This window comes from Mobula hypostoma, chromosome 7, assembly GCF_963921235.1.
Source record: "Mobula hypostoma chromosome 7, sMobHyp1.1, whole genome shotgun sequence".
In the NCBI taxonomy this organism is placed as follows: Eukaryota; Metazoa; Chordata; class Chondrichthyes; order Myliobatiformes; family Myliobatidae; genus Mobula; species Mobula hypostoma.
Genome location: NC_086103.1, coordinates 22,738,561 through 22,758,637, shown reverse-complemented (window position 1 = coordinate 22,758,637; position 20,077 = coordinate 22,738,561). Strand labels below are relative to the sequence as shown.

General features: G+C 42.4%; 1 protein-coding gene across 1 annotated transcript in view; it reads left to right on the top strand.

Moving 5' to 3' along the window:
• The window catches only part of fat2 (FAT atypical cadherin 2), a 190,602-nt gene that overhangs the window by 69,432 nt on the left and 101,093 nt on the right, over positions 1 to 20,077 (top strand). The window contains exons 3-5 of the mRNA XM_063053141.1: positions 7,848 to 8,162; positions 13,608 to 13,669; positions 16,265 to 16,579. Of these exons, the coding sequence (XP_062909211.1) occupies positions 7,848 to 8,162; positions 13,608 to 13,669; positions 16,265 to 16,579 (692 nt within the window). The remainder of the gene's footprint in view (positions 1 to 7,847; positions 8,163 to 13,607; positions 13,670 to 16,264; positions 16,580 to 20,077) is intronic.

The following is a 20,077-nucleotide window of genomic DNA, read 5'->3' as shown; positions in this document are numbered from 1 at the left end:
AGACTCCAAAAGTAAACCAGGCAATTACAGGCCAGTGAGCCTGACATCAGCTGTAGGCAAATTATTGGAAGGTGTTCTGACAGATCGGATATACAAGTATTTCGACAGCCTAGGGCTGATTAAGGGTAGTCAGCATGGCTTTGTGCATTGTAGATCGTGTTTAACGAATCTTGTAGAGTTTTTCGAGGAGGTTACCAAGAAAGTAGATGAAGGAAAGGCTGTGGATGTTGTCTATATGGACTTCAGTAAGGCCTTTGACAAGGTCCCACTTGGGAGATTAGTTCAGAAGGTTCAGACGCCAGGTATCCATGGAGAGGTTGTAAACTGGATTCAAAACTGGCTGTGTGGGAGAAGACAGAGAGTGGTAGTGGATGATTGCTTCTCAGACTGGAGGCCTGTGACTAGTGGTGTGCCTCGGGGATCTGTGCTGGGACCACTGTTTGTTGTCTATATCAATGATCTAGATGATAATATGGTAAATTGGATCAGCAAGTTTGCTGATGACACTAAGATTGGAGGCATTGTGGACAGCAAGGAAGGCTTTCAAAGCTTGCAGAGGGATCTGGACCAACTGGAAAAATAGGCCAGAAAATGGCAGATGGAATTTAATACAGACAAGTGTGAGGTGTTGCATTTTGGAAGGACAAATCAAGGTAGGACATGCACAGTAAATGGTAGGGCACTAAGGTGTGTGGAGGAACAAAGGGATCTGGGAGTTCAGATACATAATTCCCTGAAAGTGGCGTCACAGGTAGGTAGGGTTGTAAAGAAGGCTTTTGGCATCCTGGCATTTATAAATCAAAGTATTGAGTATAGGAGTTGGGATGTTATGGTGAGGTTTTATAAGACATTGGTGAGGCCAAATTTGGAGTATTGTGTGCAGTTCTGGTCGCCTAACTATAGGAAGGATATCAGTAAGATTGAAAGAGTGCAGAGAAGATTTACTAGGATGTTGCTGGGTCTTCAGGAGTTGAGTTACAGGGAAAGATTGAACAGGTTAAGATTTCATTCCTTGGAGTGTAGAAGAATGAGGAGAGATTTGATAGAGGTTTACAAAATTATGAGGGATATAGACAGAGTAAGTGCAAGTAGGCTCTTTCCACTTAGATTAGGAGAGATAAATATGAGAGGACATGGCTTTAGGGTGAAAGGGGAAAGGTTTGGGGGAACTTCTTCACTCGGAGAGTGGTGGGAGTGTGGAACGAGCTTCCATATGATGTGGTAAATGCGGGCTCACTCTTAAGTTTTAAGAATAAATTGGATAGATACATGGATGGGAGAGGTCTGGAGGGTTATGGACCGGGTGCAGTTCAATGAGACTAGCAGAATAAAGTTTCGGCACAGACTAGAAGGTCCAACTGGCCTGTTTTCTGTGCTGTAGTGTTCTATGGTTCTATTTGTCCGTTTTTTACGAGGCCGAGTTGCTAGCTTGACGCTTAGCCCAGCATGGATGGAAAGCATACTGTGAGCCAGCCAGATTCGAACCCAGGATCCCTCAACTCGATATCTGGTGCAGATACCACTACAACACCAGCTGATTAAACTGCATTGGCACTTCACAAATTAAACTGAAGATGGAGGTTTAGAAGTTATTAGGAATTAATGTTTAGTCTTCAAATTTCCTCAGCCAGCTACACTAGAGCTTCTGGTGGCATTAGGAAGCTAAATTAATGATAAAGAGAACAGGGTGATTTTGGAATAAAATAAACAGTCCTGTGGTGTCTTGAACCATATTCCTGATTGGTACAACAGAACTGTTTCTGAGTTAGAATGTTAATCTTACTGAATCATTGTTGGAATTTTGAGGGGAGCCAATAGGTTGGAAATTTAACATTGCATGAGGTGTATAATTTGTAAACGAGATAATTTCAGAAAATGTCTCATTTCACTGAACAAAATTTAAGGTGGAATACATGACTATCTTGAATGAAATTTCTGTGGCTCTAATTTCTGTGTGTTAAGACCTTTGAAAATACGTCAGATGGATTTGTGGTTTTAGATTAGTGAAGGTGGGGAGGAGCCTAGAGATTTCAAAAACATTTCCAGAGGGGACCTGTGTGGTTTGAACATTGCTAGATCTGAATTAGTATCAAAAATGAAAATCATAGGCTTTCCTGGTGTACACAATAAATAGACTGGATATATTGGCTTGGAAGTTACGTTTAACTCTCTCTGTTTACTAAATACTTGTTGCATTCTAAAAATCATGAAATTGGAAAATGTTACCATTGCAAACTAAGAGTGCTTTTCACCATGACTGCCACACTAAAAGGGAACCTGCTCAGTTCCCATTGACACCTATTGCATCTTTGCCACCAGTAATCATTGGAAGCAAGTTGTAGCCTTACATAACTTTCTCCTCGGTAACCATAATGCAGCAGCAAAATAGGTTGCCATGGAGCTGATGATGAAGGTGGAGGATGGGAGGGCACGTGTCCTTGTGTGTATACCACCAATCTCCCTCACCCAGTCTGGATTATCACTCAGCCATGTTTACAGATGGAGTTTTGTGACAAGAGTGACGCTGTGTCATAATATTCATCATGGTTTCACTATTCAGGCAGAGACTTGAGGCTATGGGGACCATGTGGGAAGAAAGAATTAGATTGATCTTGGAGTAGGCTAAAAGGTCGTGAGCCAAAGAACTCATAGTGTAAGTCACTGTTCTATGGTCTATGAGGCTTGGTAATTGTGTAAAAACAATAATGAAATATCAAACAGGCACGTGTAAGAACCTTTAATTCACGTCTTCAACTGACTTCTAGTTGTGGTCCCTTGGGATTTGCCCCTTTCTTTTACTGGGACCTGTACACACAAACATCAACCTTCCTAGGGTGAACTGTACCTCAAAGCATCAGGTCGGGTCTTTCATCAGGCAGGACTTCAGCCAGAAATGGGCACTATTGCATTAAACCACACACAACATGGCTTTAATGAGCAACTTACCCAGAGAAACATGTGCCACACCCTCCATTATTTGGACATTTGTATTTTAGTTCAGACGCAAGTGGGCAATTTCTAAAGGCCGTAGTTTAAATTATTTGTTTTAACTCCTTGCTTCCTGAAAGCGATGAGCCTGGCTTGCAACCTTAACCCTTTCAGTCCACAATACCAGGAGCAGTCCATTCCGCACCTCAAGCTTGTTCCACCTTGTTTAGGATCATGTCATATTCAGAGTTTTATCGAGATTTAGCAATACTATACCTCCTCCTCGTCATATTTTTTATTGTTATGAAGAGTTGTCTCCTAAAGTCCTTTAAGATTGTTTTCTGTATCCTGCTAAAAGTGAAAGGCATGCGTTAAGTTCTAAATCCCATTGAACCTCTACTGGTCTTAGATTTTTACAAATATATTCATTTGGAGCTAACCTCACATCTACTGCACCTGGATTTTCAGCGACTGTAGTTCCACTCACATTGTCAATAGGTTAGATCTTGCAGATATGACGTTCCCATTGCCAGTTTCCACCCACAGTCACACCATGCCCTCATGAAATGAAATGTCAGGGTGTGAAGTTACAGCAATTCTCCCACACTCAAACTGAGAAATCATTGTGACTTTGGACCTAGCACAGAAGTTCCTCGTTGCTTTACGTGCTTTGTGAGGAATTAAGGTAAGCAGTAATTCTGTTTAGATTTTTAAAAATTCTTTAAGTTGATTCAAGTATTTTTAAGTACTTTCATTCTTTTTCTGATTGTTCAAAAAAGAACAGCTCTAAGATTTTGAATGGCAGGAATATTATTGTTTGATTCTGAATGGCAGAAGCCTTTGGAGCATTTTGACAGCTTTGAGAAGCTTAGCTACAGAATGGATCTTAGCCAGCTGTCAAAAGACCTTACCTCATCTGGGCTCTTGTCTGGTTCTTCTTTGTCGTGGGCTTTCACGTGCAAAGCCTACGACTGATCCTCACTACTGAGTAACGAAGGGAGGTACAGAAGCCTGAATTCTCATGCCATCAGATTCAAGAACCGCACTCCCTTTCAGCCATTTTGTTCTTGAACCAACCGGCAGAACCCTAATCACTACAGTTTAGTAAAAGTGGGATCACTTTGACAACTTTGCACTAAAATGATTTTTACATTTGTTCTAATTGTGTTCTTGTGAAAGTGATGTATAATTTGATTTTCTTGTGAACGCTGCTGATACAGTACTATGTTCCTGTGCTGTTGCTGCAATCTTTTCGTGGCATGTGCTTGCATCTACTTGTGCATATGGCAATTAACTCGGCTTAGTAGCAAGTTCTCACCGAAACTCTAGTGGCTTGGCCTTTTTTAACTTTCTGTGTTAAATCACTGTACCTTTTGTACTTCTCTAGAGTTAAATTCCATCTTTCGCTCACTTGCCCATTTTCCCAGTTGACCTCAATCATGTTGTAACTTCACTGTCCACAATACCATCAACTTTGAGGTCATTTGCAAGCTTACTAATCAGGCCACCTGCATTCTCATTAACATACTCTATGTGACAAACAACAGCGGAACCTAACCCCGGTCCCTGTGACACACCACGGGTCATGGGCCACTAATCTGAGCAAACAACCCTTCACTATCAAGCCAATTCTGTATCCATAAAAACAAGAGTTTCTGCTGATCTTGGAACAGAAAGTGCGAGAGGAAATCAGCCAGTCAGGCAGTATCTGAAACAACAGGAATTCTGCAGATGCTGGAAATTCAAGCAACACACATCAAAGTTGCTGGTGAATGCAGCAGGCCAGGCAGCATCTCTAGGAAGAGGTACGGTCGACGTTTCAGGCCGAGACCCTTCGTCAGGACTAACTGAAGGAAGAGTGAGTAAGGGATTTGAAAGTTGGAGGGGGAGGGGGAGATCCAAAACGATAGGAGAAGACAGGAGGGGGAGGGATAGAGCCAAGAGCTTGACAGGTGATAGGCAAAAGGGGATACGAGAGGATCATGGGACAGGAGGAAGAAAGACAAGGTGGGGGGGGGACCCAGAGGATGGGCAAGAGGTATATTCAGAGGGACAGAGGGAGAAAAAGGAGAGTGAGAGAAAGAATGTGTGCATAAAAATAAGTAACAGACGGGGTACGAGGGGGAGGTGGGGCCTTAGCGGAAGTTAGAGAAGTCGATGTTCATGCCATCAGGTTGGACCCAGATGGAATATAAGGTGTTGTTCCTCCAACCTGAGTGTGGCTTCATCTTTACAGTAGAGGAGGCCGTGGATAGACATGTCAGAATGGGAATGGGATGTGGAATTAAAATGTGTGGCCACTGGGAGATCCTGCTTTCTCTGGCGGACAGAGCGTAGATGTTCAGCAAAGCGGTCTCCCAGTCTGCGTCGGGTCTCGCCAATATATAAAAGGCCACATCGGGAGCACCGGACGCAGTATATCACCCCAGTCGACTCACAGGTGAAGTGTTGCCTCACCTGGAAGGACTGTTTGGGGCCCTGAATGGTGGTAAAGGAGGAAGTGTAAGGGCAGGTGTAGCACTTGTTCCGCTTATACGGATAAGTGCCAGGAGGCAGTATCTGAAGAAGGTTTCTGGCCCAAGATGTTGACAGTTTACTCACATCCATAGATGCCTTATGACTTGAGCTCCTCCAGCATTTATTTCAGTGTATTGCTCAATTTTGTATTCAATTTGCTAGCTCACCCTGAATCCCATGTGTTCTAACCTTCCAGCATGCAGGGGAATTAAATAAGAGGATCAACTTCCTGTTCAATATTATTCATCTGTACAATCAGATGAGAGTGTAAAGCTAGTGATACCCCTGATCCCATGGCTTTCCCAGTCAATATATTAGATTAATATAAGACAAGAACATTACAGCACAGTACAGGCCCATCAGCCTACAATGTTATGCTGACCTTTAATCCTACTCTAAGATCAATGGGACACTCCACCTAGACCTCCATGTGCCTAACTAAGAGTTTCCTAAATGTTCCTAATGTATCTGCCTCTGCCACCACCCCTGGCAGTGTGTTCCATGCACCCACCACTCGCTGTGTTTGTATAAAAAAAACTACCTCTGACATCCCCTATATTTTCTCCAATCTCCTTAAAATTATCAACTTCACCTCCAACTTCCACCCTGCCCTTAAATTTGCCTACTCCATTTCCGACACCTCCCTCCCCTTTCTCGATCTCTCTGTCTCTATCTCTGGATACAGCTTATCTACTGACATCTATTATAAACCCACTGACTCTCACAGCTACCTGGACTATGTGTCTTCCCACCTGATGATAGGCATCCATTAGTCTCGTGAGACCATGGATTTGCACCTTGGAAGGTTTCCACGGTGCAGGCCTGGGCGAGGTTGTATGGAAGACCGGCAGTTGCCCATGCTGCAAGTCTCCCCTCTCCATGCCACCAATGTTGTCCAAGGGAAGGGCACCAGGGCTGATACAGCTTGGCACCGGTGTTGTCGCAGAGCAATGTGTGGTTAAGTGCCTTGCTCAAGGACACAACACGCTGCCTCAGCTGAGGCTCGAACTAGCGACCTTCAGATCACTAGACTGCCGCCTTAACTACTTGGCCACGCGCCAACAGTTCCTCAGTTCCTCCGTCTCTGCCATATCTGCTCTCAGGATGAGAATTTTCAATCCTGAATTAAGGGAATGTCCTCCTTCAAGGAAAGGAGCTTCCCTTCCTTCACCATCAACGCTGCCCTTACCCACATCTCTTTAATTTCATGCACATCTGCCCTTACCCCATCCTGCTGCCACCCCACCAGGGATAGGGTTCCTCTTGTCCTCACCTTCCACCCCACCAGCTTCCGGGTCCCGCACATAATTCAACGTAACTTCCGCCATCTCCTGTGGGATCCCACCACCAGGCACATCCCTCCCCGCCCCCCCCGCCACCCTTTCAGCTTTCCACAGCGATCGCTCCCTACGTGACTCCCTTGTACGTTTGTCCCTCCCTGCTGATCTCCCCCCGGCACTTATCCTTGTAAGTGGGGCAAGTGCTACACCTGCCCCTGCACCCCCTCCCTCGCTACTATCCAGGGCCCCAAACAGTCCTTCCAGGTGCGGCGAAACTTCACCTTTGAGTCTGTTGGGGTCATCACTGTATCCGATGCTCCTGATGGGGCCTCCTGTATATCGGTGAGATCCAGCGTAAATTGGGAGACAGCTTCGTCGAGCACCTATGTTCCGTCCACCAGAAAAAGTGGGATCTCCCGGTGGCCACTAATTTTAATTCTGCTTCCCACTCTAATTCTGACATGTCAGAAGGAGCAGCACCTCATATTCTGTCTGGGTTGCCTCCAACCTGCTGGCATGAACATCGATTTCTCGAACTTCCGGTAAACACCCACCCCTCCCCCCTCACCATCCCCCATTCCCATTTCCCTCTTTCACCTTATCTCCTTACCTGCCTATCACCTCCCTCTGGTGTTCCTCCCCCTTTTCTTTCTGCCCTCTCCTATCAGATTCGGCCCGTATCTCTTCCACTAATCAACTTCCCAGCTCTTTACTTCACCCCTCCCCCCATCTCCTGGCTTCACCTATCACCTTGTGTTCCTTCCTCCACTCCCCCCACTTACTCTGACTCCTCATCTCAGCTGAAAACGTTGACTGGTTTACTCTTCCCCATAGACGCTGCCCGACCTGCTGATACCCTCCAGCATTTTATGTTTGTTGCTTAAATTTATTTTGTTTTGTTGCAGGTGCTGCTCAACTTTGAGTTCTTTCAGCAGACTGTCACTTCAGCCCTCTGGCAACGCTTTCTAGGCACCTACCACAAACTTATTAACCTTGCTTAATCTTTCCTTCCAATCGTTTTCTACCTAAATCCAGAACCAGTTCAATGAAAACAAAAGGATGTTGGTTGGTGATAGAAGGGAAGTCAGTCTGTAAAAGTTAATCTGCTTCCTCTAATTTCAGGAGTAATCAGGACAGCAGAGCCCCTTGACCGTGAAAGATATCCCCATTACTGGCTGACTGTTCTTGCCAAGGATTTAGGAGTTATTGCGCTGACAGCTTCTACTGAGGTCTTCATCAAGATCTCGGACATTAATGATAATCCTCCTCAGACTACAGCGCCCGTTTACTATGCCTCCATCATGGAAAACTCACCCGTGGAGCAGTCTGTCCTTCAGATTAAAGCTGATGATCCTGACTCTAGTTCACAGGGCCAGCTGACTTTCAGGATCAGCAGTGAAAACCCAAGAGGATTCTTTGCCATTGACCCAAAGACAGGTACGTTATCATTATCCGCACACTTCCATACGTGGTTTCTTCTGTCTTGTTTGTTTCGGGAGATGTTTTTGGCTCTATCTGGAGCTACACTGGCTGACAGATCATCCGCCTGAAATGTTACCTCCATTTCTCTTTCCTGAAATGTTGTCTGATCTGTTGAGGATTTTCATCATTCTCCCTTTTTTTTAATGATAGGTTTAAGCTTCATTATACTTATTATTGAGCATGGACATGTAATGATTGACTTAATGAAATAAATTGATTGCTAGAACTCTAAATCTAAAAGCTCCTATAAAAGAATATAATAATAACAAGACAAAAATAAATCATAATAATACTCGGGTTTTACCAGCTTAAGCTGAGAAAAAATAATAGCTTTATTTATATAACACATTTTATACATTAAGATGCAAACTCAAAGTGCTTTACATAGGTTGTAAAAATATCAATGAAGTCATAAAAATACGAGACAAAATAAAAAATCATAAATAAAAATGAACGTTATATAAAATAAATTGTAATGAATTTTCCAAATTGTGTAAATATAATCAACATCTCCAGGCCAAATTAAAAGGTAGGTTTTAAGAAGTGTTTTGAAACATTTCACGGTACTAGCCCGGCGTATCTCTGTCGGTAGCATATGGAGCATAAGAGCAAAAGGTTGTATCACCAGTTCCTACATGCTTGGCTCTAGGAATACCAAGCACACCGGTATTCGCAGATCTAAGATTACCATTAGGGATGTAAGGGGACAGACACTCCAAAGTAAAAGGAGGAGCTAGATTATTCAGAGCTTTATATACAAATAAATGTATTTTAAAATTGATCTGAAAATACACAAGCAGCCAGTGTAACTATGCCAAAACTGGTGAAGATTTTATTTTCAAACAACAGGAATTCTGCAGATGCTGGAAATTCAAGCAACACACATCAAAGTTGCTGGTGAACGCAGCAGGCCAAGCAGCATCTATAGGAAGAGGCGCAGTCGACGTTTCAGGCCGAGACCCTTCGTCAGGACTAAGATTTTATTTTTTTGGTTAAGATTCTTGCTGCTACATTTTGAACAAGCTGCGTTCAATTTGTATCTTTCTTATGTAGTCCTGAAAAGAGAGCATTACAGTCGTCTAATGGGCTAAAAAAAAAACAAAGCTGTAACAACTTTTTTGCATCTTCAGCTGTATAAAGAAATCAAACTCTAGCAAAGTTCCTTAAATGAAATAACACTGTCTTGGTAATATGGTTGATATGTGATTTGAAGTTTAGCTCGGAGTCAATAATAACGTCTAAATTCTTTACTTCTGGTACCATAACTCCAGCGACCAGGGTTCAATGCCCGTCACAGTCTGTAAGGAGCTTGTACATTCTTCTCACGACCGCATGGTATTCCTCCTCATGGAGGTGGGGGATCTCATTGAAACCTGTGGGGTATTGAAAATCCAAGTTAGAGAGGATGTGGAGAAGATGTTTCCCATATTGGGGGAGTCTAGGACCAGAGGGCACAGACTCGGAATAGAAGGTCACATGTTTTAGAACAGAGATGAGGAATTTCTTTAGCCAGAGGGTGAGGAATCTGTGGAATTCATTGCCACAGACGCCTGTGAAGGTCAAGTCATTGGGTATATTTAAAGTGGAGGTTGAATTGTTCTTGATTATTAAGGGCATCAAAGGTTAGGGGGAGAAGGCGAGTAAATGGAGTTGAGCAGGACAATAAATCAGCCATGATGAAATGGTGGAGCAGCCCCAATTGGCCAAATGGCCTAAATCTGCCCCTATGACTTATGGTCTTATGGCCTCTGGGTGCCCTGGTTTCCTCCCATGTTCCAAAGACATACTGTTTAGGAGTTGAATTGGTCTGATGGATGCAATTGGCTGGCACTGGTTTATTGGGCTAGAAGGGCCTGTTACAGTGCCGTATTTCTAAAATAAATTAAATTCCTAAAGGCGTGTCTGTTTGCTGTCGTATGTTTGGTTTGGGGCTTGGTTTTAATAGTTCTGTAGTTCTTGCAGAGGAAAGGACATCTGGTTTTAAGTCATAGCAGCATGTTGCAGTACATTTTAGGAAATAGGATACAATTAACATTTAATTTATAGTCTGGAAGATGCTTTTGGAATAGTTTACATTAGTAAATGAGTCTAATTCTAAAAAAAAACTTGTTTGTATGAAAACATTTCTTGTTAATTTATTTTTATGCCAATAAAATGATACTTGTTAATGGATTTACGAGGTTGCCAAAAAGTCATTGTGAAATGATCACAAATCATTTAATTAAGAAAGCTGTTGTCTGCTACAAGAAAATTAGCTAAGTAGTGAAAACAAGAAAATAGAAATAAACTTTGTTCCTTCTGACAAGAGGCTTAGTTATTTACTGGATTGGGTAAATTCTGATACAATAGACAATAGGGGCAGGAGTAGGCCATTCGGCCCTTCGAGCCAGCACTACAATACATGATGACAATACATTTTCTAAATCTAGAGTTCCCAACCTGGAGTCTACAGACCGTTTGTTTAATAGCACTGGTCCATGGCATTAAAAAGGTTGTTCTAAATGATTACCCAGTGAATGAACCATATCATTCATTGTCAACATGAAAAATATTGTGAGTTTGTCAGTACCAGACTTATGAAAATCACAACATTTTGATGTATCATTTAAACCTGAACATTTTCAGGTTCACGTTCCCCTTATTTTTATCTTCCCTCTTTCTCCAATACTTTTTCTTCTCTTTGGCCCTTCCCAGTCATTGCTTCCACATCTTCTTTCATTTATCTCCTCTTTCCAATTCATTGTTTTCATTTTTCACCTTTGCTGAATTTTGGGTCTTGTAAACGGTGAGATAGTCCTCACCACCAACACTGCCTCATGGTATTCCATTTGTCGTCAGAATATCTAGGTTTTGATTAAATATTTTACTGAGAAACTGGATTTCCTTAAGCGGTGTTTGTATTACCCCATAGCATTTCTCTTGTGAAAACCAGAAGAGTATCCTCAGCTTAAATCTATACATCAGCAACCCAAAACTTGGGTATTGACAGCAGTGTTTTGATGAAGGTTTGTGTGCAAAGGCCAGCAACATGGACAGGAGACGAATAACTTTAATAGTCCAGGCCTGCGCTCGTAGGCAATGTAAGGGCCAGTGAGTCAGCGTCCCCAAAGTTCATCTAAAGTTCAGGTCCCGTCATCGTTAGTCTGGGGTCAATACAAAGATTGGAGCCTGAAGGTCGATCAGAAGTTTGGAAGTCAAAGACAATAACTGAAAGCTGGAGGCCTGTCCTGGGTTTGGGGGACTGATTGTGTGGGAGGGGCTTGTTTTGGTGTTGTTATTTTGCTGTTTGTTGCATTCTGTTTTGTTGTGTTCTGAGTTGTTCTGCTGAGCATTTTTGGTATGCTACTTTGGCACCAGAATGTGTGGCGACGCGTCCCCTGCACATCCTTAGATTTTCTTGGTTGTTCACGCAAATGACACATTTCACTTTTTTTCGAACTCCCCCTCCCCCTCCCACTTTCAAATCTCTTACTAACTCTTCCTTCAGTTGGTCCTGACGAAGGGTCTCGGCCTGAAACGTCGACTGTGCCTCTTCCTAGAGATGCTGCCTGGCCTGCTGCGTTCACCAGCAACTTTGATGTGTGTTGCACACATTTCACTGTATGTTTTAATGTACATGTGATAAATCTGAATCTGAAGCTTTGTTCATTGCTGTATTGGTTGAAAACAGAACAATCAATTCAACAGCATTGTAAGATTCACGGTGTAAATCTATCCACAAGGTTTCTCGAATTACCACAATATTTGAATCATATAATGCTGTTGAATTTTATGTTCACAAAATTAATTAAAAATAATCTCATTTTAATTTTTCAATTGATCCAAAATGAAATGCTGAGCAACATACAAAAAATGCTGGAGGAACTCGGCAGGTTAGGCAGTCGCTATGGAAAGGAATAAACAGCCCACATTTCAGGTCAAGACCCTTCGTCAGGTGGGGGCAGGGGAAGGAGTGTAAGCTAGAACGTGATGGGCGAAATCAGGTGAGTAGGGGACGGGGGATGAAGTAAGAAGCTGGGACGTTGATAAGTGGTAAAGAGCTGGAGAAGAAGGAATCAGATAGAAGAGAAAAGAGAAGGAGAAGGGGCACCTAGGGGAAGTGCTAGGCACGTAAGGAGTAGAGGAGAGGTACAAGGGAGCCAGAGTGGGGAATCGAAGTGGGAGGGACCAAAATTACCAGAAGTTGGAGAAATGGATTTCATTCCATCAGATTTCAGGCCATTCAGATGGAATATGAACTGTTGCTCCTCCATCTAGGTGTAGTCTGGTGGACTGACCTCTACCTTGCTGTGTTACGTACCCCGTAACTGGGTTGCCAAACCAGCAGAAATGGATCACTCAGTTGGAGTCTGGATTACTAGAACTAAGAAAGTTTTATTAAAGAAACAAGCAACACAGTAATCGAAAGGATAATAAATGCAACAGTTCAACAATGATAACCACACATGTGCACAGAATTAAGATAACAGCATCAATCAAGCTCTATCGTTGTCTAGGGGTAAATGACCAAGTTTCAAAATGACTCAAAGTTCAGTCCAGTTCAGTTCGCAGTAATCGTTGCCATGGCGATGGACAACGTGGGGGAAGAGAGACAGAGAGAACAGGAACAACTGATCATTCAGAACACTGCTTCACTCACAGACCTGCGAGATGGCTCACAAGCAGCTTTTGGGCGGGTCCTTGGTGATGTCACCTGAGGTCACCGACTGTGACCCCTCCTCCAGATGCGGTCGATCCTCTGCAGTGAACCCGGCACCCAGGCAAGGGCGGACACACACCGGGTTCCCGCTGATCGTACCTTTCCACCCTGGTCGTTGTCTGGTACTTCTCACCCACTCGTGAGAGGCGCACCGCTTCCAGGGTCTCGTTACCTCGGGTGGCGTGTGTCCCTGTCTTAGCGAACCTGTCCCTTTTTATCCCCCTGCTGGGGCATCGCCTGTCCATCACTTCAAACAGTTCAGGGTTCAAAGGGGGGAGCCGCTCCAGACAGCTCTCTCTCTCCCACGTCCCTTCATTACACATCTCCAGACGCTGCTCCATTGTTCCTTATCTCTCCTTCCCCTGAGGGCAGGTGGCAGACCAACTGCTGATGCCACTGATGCTAGCCCAGGCCAGCAAACATCTTCATTTTATGTGTATTTTCGTAACAGCTGAAGCAGGTGGCAACTCTCAAACACCTTTATTTTTACTTAACTCTTGAAAAGCAGCCCACTCTGACACCAATACCAAGCTCATCAACTATGGAGGTCTCACATGTCTCAACATAATGGATGCTAGAGGGTGGAACCAATTTAACTCAACCAGACATACTTCATGTCATGACATTTCTTGCAAATAAGCATCATTATTTAAAATGTTGCAGCTTTTTCCTCTCAGTGGTTTTGTCCTTTTTGCTTTTAGGTCTCATCACCACGACAGCACGTAAACTGGACCGTGAAAAACGAGGGGAACACAACCTAGAGGTGAGTTGGACAAGGTTGGCTGGGTTCCTCTCAATATGGAAAGGCATCATATCACTCAAATACAAGACAATGTCAACCCTCAGTCTCTCTAACACAGGAAGGTGCCTCAATATACTTCTGGTTTTAGATTTAATTTTGGACTATTGTTACTTTTGTAACAAGGAGAAAATAGTCAAGCTTGCAGCTAATATCAGTGAAAGAACCCAATTCAGTGCCCTTATGTTGTCCTTGGCTGGGTATTCCACAACAGTCTGTTCTTCTCCCCTCTCACCCTCCCTCCCTTCCAGCTGTTTCCTTCCTGGAGATGGTTCCTTGCTGCCCAATAATCCAGCCCGTATTTCTGTCTTCTCTTCATGAGAGATCTATTCACTCTCTAATTGCAACTGCCTATGATATATGCTGGAGAGTGGAGGTAGCTGCAGGCACACAAGTAGCAATTTTTGGGTGTTTGACATAAAAGATGAAATTAGCCATTGCCTTTTTTACTTTCCTATCAACACAGCAATCGTGAATACAGTTTGTACCAGGTATATATGAGAATGCCTTTGAGAAAATGCATCGTTAGTCATTTCCGCCTACCTCTGAACACTGGCCATGGACAGCTCCCATATCATATATAAGCACATAAGATCCAGGAGCCTACTCTGGCATTCAACGTTCATGACTGACTTTCTATCTTACCATTTTCCTGCACTCTGTAAATGCAGGAGTTCCCAAACGTGTCCAACATATTTTCCTTTTGAACTTGTGTTTGCCACAAATAATGACGATGACCAGAATGAATGGGATTGGGTGATTGGGAAAAGAACCAAAGTAAAGGAAGGAAGTCTTTTCACAGCAAATTGTTAAATCCTGGAATACACTGCAATGGCGGCAGTTTCAACCATGTTATCTCAACTCAAAGGGGATAACTTCACTCAACTTCACATGTTCCATTATTGAAATGTTCCCACGATCTAAGGGCTTGCGTTCAAAGACTCTTTATCTCATGTTCTCAAAATTTATTGCTTATATATTTATTATTATTGTTTTTTTTTCTTGTTGCATTAGAACAGTTGTCTTTTGCACATTAGTTGAACACCCAGGTTGGTGCAGTCTTTTATTGATTACTGTTTAGTTATTATTTTATTATGGATTTATTAAGTATGCCCACAATAAAATGAATCTCAGGGTTGTGTATGGTAACATATATGTGCTTTGAACTTTAAACAGAAATAGATAAGTGTAGTATTTGAAACTCAAATAAAAAAGTTATGAAGAGGGGATGGGGATGGTTGAATTAGATTAGCTTTCCGTAGTACTGACATACATAATGGTCTCGTTCTGTGTTGTACCCTTTCTGTGCTCTTGTGATCGATAAGTTTGTCCAGCATGTAATTATCAGGAGGTAGGGACTAAATAGGAAATTCCCAGAAAGCCTTTCTGCCTTTTCTGTCAGCAGGAATATAGGCAGAATATCATGGTCTTCCGATCATAAAATGCATGAAAAATTATAAGGCTTATGATCCAACAAATAGTTTTGATCATGTGCCTTGCTCAGAAAGATTTCATCTGACTTTGATCAGTTTGATGTCCTTCTCCTCTTTTAGGTTTGGAGCCTGGGGCAATATGTCAAACCTCACAGTCTGAAGCTTTCCCACTCTGAAATCTCCTTTGCTCTCCCACTGCGATTGTTCTGTGAGCTCTCCCTTGCCATGAGATCATGGGCATTTGGCGGGTAGTTATTTTTCATTCTCTCCTCCATCAATTTCCTCTGGGAAATTTTATGGAACATACTCATTGTAATCTCAAAAACAATTGAAATTATTTCACAGTCAATATTGATCCCAAATCAATAATAACCCTTTTTGCTCCAGATCCACACCATATCATTGTATTGTGGGCATCTAAACAAGAGGTAAACTGAACCTGAAATTTAATGTTAACATAAGCATAAGAGATTCTGCAGATACTGGAAATCCAAAGAAACACACACAAAATGGAGGAAATCAGCAAGTCAGGCAGCACCTGTGGAGAAGAACAAAGAGTTAAATATCGGGCTGAGACCCTTCATCAGGACTGTAAAGGAAGGAGGCAGAATCCAGAATAGGAAGGTGGGAAGGGAAGGAAATCAAGCTGGCAGGTGATAGGTGAGGTCAAGAAGCTGTGTGGGTGAGGAAGAGGGGATGAAGTGAGAAGTTGGGAGGTGATAGGTGGAAAAGATAAAGGGCTGAATAAGAAGGAATCTGATAGGAGAAGAGGGTGGACCATAGGAGAAAGGGAAGGATGAGGGGCACCAGAAAGAGGTGATAGGCAGCTGAGGAGAGAAGAATGTGTAAGAGAGGAGCCAGAATGGGGAATGGAAAAGAAGAGTAGGGAGAAAGGGGAGAAATTACTGGAAGTTAGAGAAATTAATGTTCATGGCGTCAGGTTGGAGGCTACCCAGACAGAATATGAGGTATTGCTCTTCCAACCTGAGAGTGGCCTGAGAGGTTAATATAATAGTTTTTATCTCATCTGGACAAACATCTCCTGGAGTTGTACTGGTTCTGGACAGCATGAGCAGACAGTTATTTTTGACTCAATAGCAAAAATCTGTTCTCTGCTTCCTCGCAGGTGACCGTGAGTGACAATGGCGGTCCTCCAAAACAGACCACAGCAAAAGTGGTGGTAGAAATTTTGGATGAAAATGACAATGCCCCCAGGTTCCCAGAGGTCCTGTACAATGTTAGACTGCTAGAACGCGGCAGCTCTACCAAGCCAGAACCTGTCTACAAGGTGATCGCTTCTGATCAAGATGAAGGCTCAAATGCAGATGTCACTTACAGCATTGAAGACAGCTCTGAAGAGGAGAAATTTAGCATTAATCCTAAATCTGGGCTGGTGTCCTCCACGTGGGCATTCTCACCAGGCGACTATGACATCCTGACAGTAAGTGTGAATATGTCTTGTTTCCTCCCTGGCAAGCGATAATAAAAGAAATGATGAATGTCTTGAATGGGTGGAATCAAAGATAGTGACATAAAATTGACTGTATAGAATGAGGAACAAAATGGGACAGGCAGAATTTGGGAGGCAGAGGGGATAACATGTATCGAAACCTCATAATTTTATGCAGATATGAGTCCTGTTGAACCAGAAAAACAACCTTGCAATTTTATCCTTTCCAGCTACGTAGAAGAAAGCCTGAGCTGAGAAAAGTTTGTGGAAAGAAGAGGTTGTCATGTACAGTAAATGTATGTGCTGCTATGTAGGGCCTGGAGGAAGAGGCATGAATTTCCTATTATCTGCCCTTCCATTCCTCCTGTAATCCTTTCCTAAGATGTCCTTTCCTTGCTATTTAGCTGGAAACATGAAGATGGCTTAGGGATGCTGGAAATATCATCAGCTGGTGGCCATTGCTAATCCTTCCTACTTGTATTTCATTATGAGTTTGAGAAGATTTGGTATATCACAAAAGACTCCAGCAAATTTCTACAGATAAACCATGGAAAACATTCTGACTGGTGCATTACCACCAGGTCTGGAGACGCCAATGCGCAGGACAGAAAGAGGTGGTAGAGGGTTGTAGATTCAGCCAGATCTATCAAGGGAACTAGCCTCACCACTATTGAGGACATCTTCAGCTAGCCTCACCACTATTGAGGACATCCTCAACACCTATCACAAAGAATCCTCACCATCCAGGACACGCCATCTTTTCATTCCTACCATAATGGAGAAGGTACTAGAGCCTGAAACCCCAGACTCAACATTTTAGGACTTGCTGTTTCACCTCTCCATCAGATTTATGAATGGCCCACGAACACCAGCTCACAGTTCCTCTTCTCTAATTTTTTTATTGTAACTTACAGTTTTTTAATGTCTTGCACCGCATACAAAACAGAAAATTTCAGGACATGTGTCAGAGAAAATAAATCTGATTCTGATTCTCTTATGAGTAGCTCGTGGGTGATTGCGCAGACATTGAAACTGAAGTATCTTATCACTATGCTTAGGCAGGAAACTAACTTGCCATCTCAAATCTTCCTAAAATTCTTTCTCTTTAAAATTTCCCCTTGCATCTTAGCTTCAATAAGGACCGGCCCTTGATAAACACCTAACGAGAATTGTTATAAATATCATTGCATTACTTTGGCGTTAAGCCAAACTTGTCATCAAGGAGCAGATCTTGCAGGTACATTCCTTGCTGTAAGCTGTATACCTGAGGTGTCACCGCTTAACGATAAACAAACATTGTTGAAATTAAGCAGAATATCTTTCATTTGCTTCAGGCAGTGGCTAAAGTTTATTTTTACCCACTGTTCCTTGTATTTTCCTCTTTCTTGGCAGATATCATATGCAAGAGGGTTGATAGGCCTGTATACTAAATTATTCTGTTTGACATTTAGCCTTGCTTGTTGGTCTGGTGCCCTAACTTCAGTATTCATGTCGAGTAATTTCAGCCTTTTGCCCTTCCAACCTCTCTTTCTTCATCGAAAGAGGCAGTGAGGGGATGAGAAATAGCAGAGGGTTGAGGGGAAATGCAATGAGCCGTGGAGGTGAAGATTAGGGAGATGAAGAAAATTGCTGCAGTCCCAGAACTATGGGGAAAAATTCTGGAAGAGACAAGTTAGCTTCTTCCAAATATTCTCAGTTTCCTACAGTGGGGGAGTCTAAGACCACAAGACACAACCTCAGAATAGAAGGATATCCCTTCAGAACAGAAATGGAGGAGGAATTTCTTTAACCTGATGGTGGTAAATCTGTGGAATTCATTGCCATGGACAGCTGTGGAAACCAAGTTATTGGGAATTTTTAAAGCAGAGATTGATTCGCTCTTGATTAGTGAGGGCTTCAAAGGTTATTGGGAGAAGACAGGAGAATGGGGTTCAGCAAGATAATAAATCAACCATTATGCAGACACGATGTACTGAATGACCTCATTTTGCTTCTGTGTCTTATGGTTAAAATAGAAAAAAACATTAATTGCACTGAAACAGGTCATTCACCCCCAAATGGTTTTTGCTTCATATTAGCCTTCTTCCATACTAGTTCATATACTCTATTCTTTTCAGATTTCAGATGCATTAATGTGTACTTCATCTACCATGTACTAATAAATTTCATGGCATACTGCATGTCAGTGATAACAAACTTCCTTCTGTCCTTTTTAACTACTCCACATGGTAGGGAGCTCCATTGCTTAATTCATCTGTATTTTTCTGGGATGAGGACATTGCGAGGAACACCAACATTTGTTGGCCATACCTAAATGCCCATGAGAAAATGGTGGAGTGATGCCTTCTTGAACCGCCACAGTCCTCTTGGTGAAAGTTGTCCCACTGAAGTGTTGTGTACAGAGTTCCAGGATTTAGACCCAATGATGATGAAGGACTGATGAAGAACTTACAAGTGAAGCTGTATGAATTGGAGGGGAAACTGCTGGTGGTGGTAGAGATTGCAGGTTTGAGAGCTGCCCAGGCAGATGTACTTTGTAGATGGTATGCATTTCAGCCATTTCTGTACCAGTGGTGGAAAGGATTACTGCTTAGGGCAGTGCCTGTAATGGCAGAATCAGAGTCAGATTTAATATCATCGGCATATGTTGTGAAATTTGTTAACTTTATGGCAGCAGTACAATGAAGTACGTGATAAGTAAATATAAATAAGACAGGAAAAAACAAATTAAGTATATATATATATACACCTATTAAATAGTTAAAATAAGTAGTGCAAGATAACAGAAATAAAAAAGTGGTGAGGTAGTATTCATGGGTTCAATGTCCATTTACAAATCGGATGGCAGAGGGATAGAAGCTGTTCCCAAATCGCTGAATGTGTGCCTTCAGGCTTCTGTACCTCCTTCTCAATGGTAACAGTGAAAAGGCATGTCAGTTGAGCATGCAGATTTGTCCTAGATGGTGAAAAGGCTTTGAAAGTTGTAGAATTCCATTCATCCAAGCAACTGGAAGTTATGCCATCTTGGTATTGAATTGTGCATAGTAGATGCTCCCGAATGCTGAACTTGTTTTGCATTTATGACTTCAGGGCTTCCTGGTCCCCATTATAAGAAATAAACGGAAACATAGGTGTCCGATTTACTCAAACCTCTATCAAATTACCCTGCAGCTTCATCATTGCAAAGTAGCGAAAGTAGAAAATTTAGATATTGTTGCTCAATTAGCTATCATCACGTTAATCAATTTAACTATTTTTTTGAGGAACTTTTCGGATAATGAGACTTGGTAAAATATTTGGGAAACCTGCCAAAATTTGGGCAGAGTGGACAGCAAGAGAAGCATTTGAGTACAGTTATGTAATTGACATAATAACACACTGTTGTATTTGCTAGCAGGAGAATCGGAAAAGGTTTACTAATTTTTTTTATTGGAAAGCTATTTGAATGCTAAATGATATTTTTAAAATAATGCAATTTGAAACTTTTTA